This window comes from Austrofundulus limnaeus, unplaced genomic scaffold (assembly GCF_001266775.1).
Source record: "Austrofundulus limnaeus strain Quisiro unplaced genomic scaffold, Austrofundulus_limnaeus-1.0 Scaffold552, whole genome shotgun sequence".
Classification (NCBI taxonomy): domain Eukaryota; kingdom Metazoa; phylum Chordata; class Actinopteri; order Cyprinodontiformes; family Rivulidae; genus Austrofundulus; species Austrofundulus limnaeus.
In genome coordinates, this window is record NW_013952954.1 from 73876 (window position 1) to 75111 (window position 1236).

Below are 1236 nucleotides of genomic sequence, written 5' to 3' on the forward strand. Positions count from 1 at the left end.
CTTATAAAGTGTCCAAATCTACATGTGGGGTTAAATCTGATCTAAATATTTCTTGTTGTCATTTTATGCTTCATGTTTAATCCTAATAAATCAAAGATAATGTCAGCACCATGACTGAAAACTACCTTCACTACAGCCCTTTTATAAAGTCATTTGACCAATGGAAATACTGTGTTTCTACCTATAGGATAACAGGTTACAACCTTGTAAATTTGGCAACTGTTTGTGGGCCAAATCAAATGGCTTGGTGGGCCAAATTTGGCCCACGGGCCCCACTTTGGGCTCCTGTGGCCTACAGTATTTTTACAGTCTTTATTTTACAGTTAAAATAAATGTTTGTCAAATAAAGTCTAATGTTACAACTAATCCTGGATCCATTTAAAGAATTAAAACAATGTTGTACAACCACAGCAGCTTTATGTATAAAACACTTTAAAGAACCAAAGTTTCTTGTTTTGTGTCGACAGGGGGGAACCGGATCAGCCAGGTGGTCTCAGGCGCACACGAGGGCGGCATTTTCTCCCTCTGCGTCCTGAAGGACGGCACCGTGGTGTCCGGAGGTGGGAAAGACCGCAAGGTGGTGCTGTGGGACCACAACTACAGGAAGCAGGCTGAGATGGAGGTGGGAGGGGGGCTGCAGGGGGCCTCTTCTTCTCATTCATGTCTTTTTGTTTGGTTTATTTCATGTTTTTGTCGCGTGTTCAGGTGGGAGAACCGCTCGGTCCGGTCCGGGCTCTGGCTGAAGGTAAACCAGGCGAGCTCTTCGTCGGAACGACCAAGAACGCCATCATCAGAGCGGCCTTCCCCGACACCCTGACCCCTATAGTCCAGGTGCACAAAGCCTCTGAGGTCTGTTGTCTGAGCCCCCTTCATGTTGAAACTGACCTGTGTGGCGTGTTGGACAGGGACACACAGACGAGCTGTGGGGTCTGGACGTCCACCCCTCCCTGGAGCAGTTTGTCACCTGCTCACAGGACAAACAGGTCCACCTGTGGGACACCCACTCCCATCAGCCTCTGTGGAGCAAAACCATCGAGGTGAGGAGGAAGACTGAATGAACATCAGCTGAAGACGTAGACAAACATCAGCTGAAGACTGAACAAACATCAGCTGAAGACTGAACTAACATCAGCTGAAGACTGAACAAACATCAGCTGAAGACTGAACAAACATCAGCTGAAGACTGAACAGACATCAGCTGAAGACTGAACAAATATCAGCTGAAGACTGAACAAA

General features: G+C 47.1%; 1 protein-coding gene across 1 annotated transcript in view; it reads left to right on the forward strand.

Moving 5' to 3' along the window:
- Positions 1-1236, forward strand: part of eml2 (EMAP like 2) — a gene marked incomplete at its 5' end in the record, with an annotated part of 29363 nt that overhangs the window by 19291 nt on the left and 8836 nt on the right. Inside the window, 2 exon segments of the mRNA XM_014026420.1 lie at positions 468-622; positions 706-831. Coding sequence (XP_013881874.1) covers positions 468-622; positions 706-831 — 281 coding nt within the window.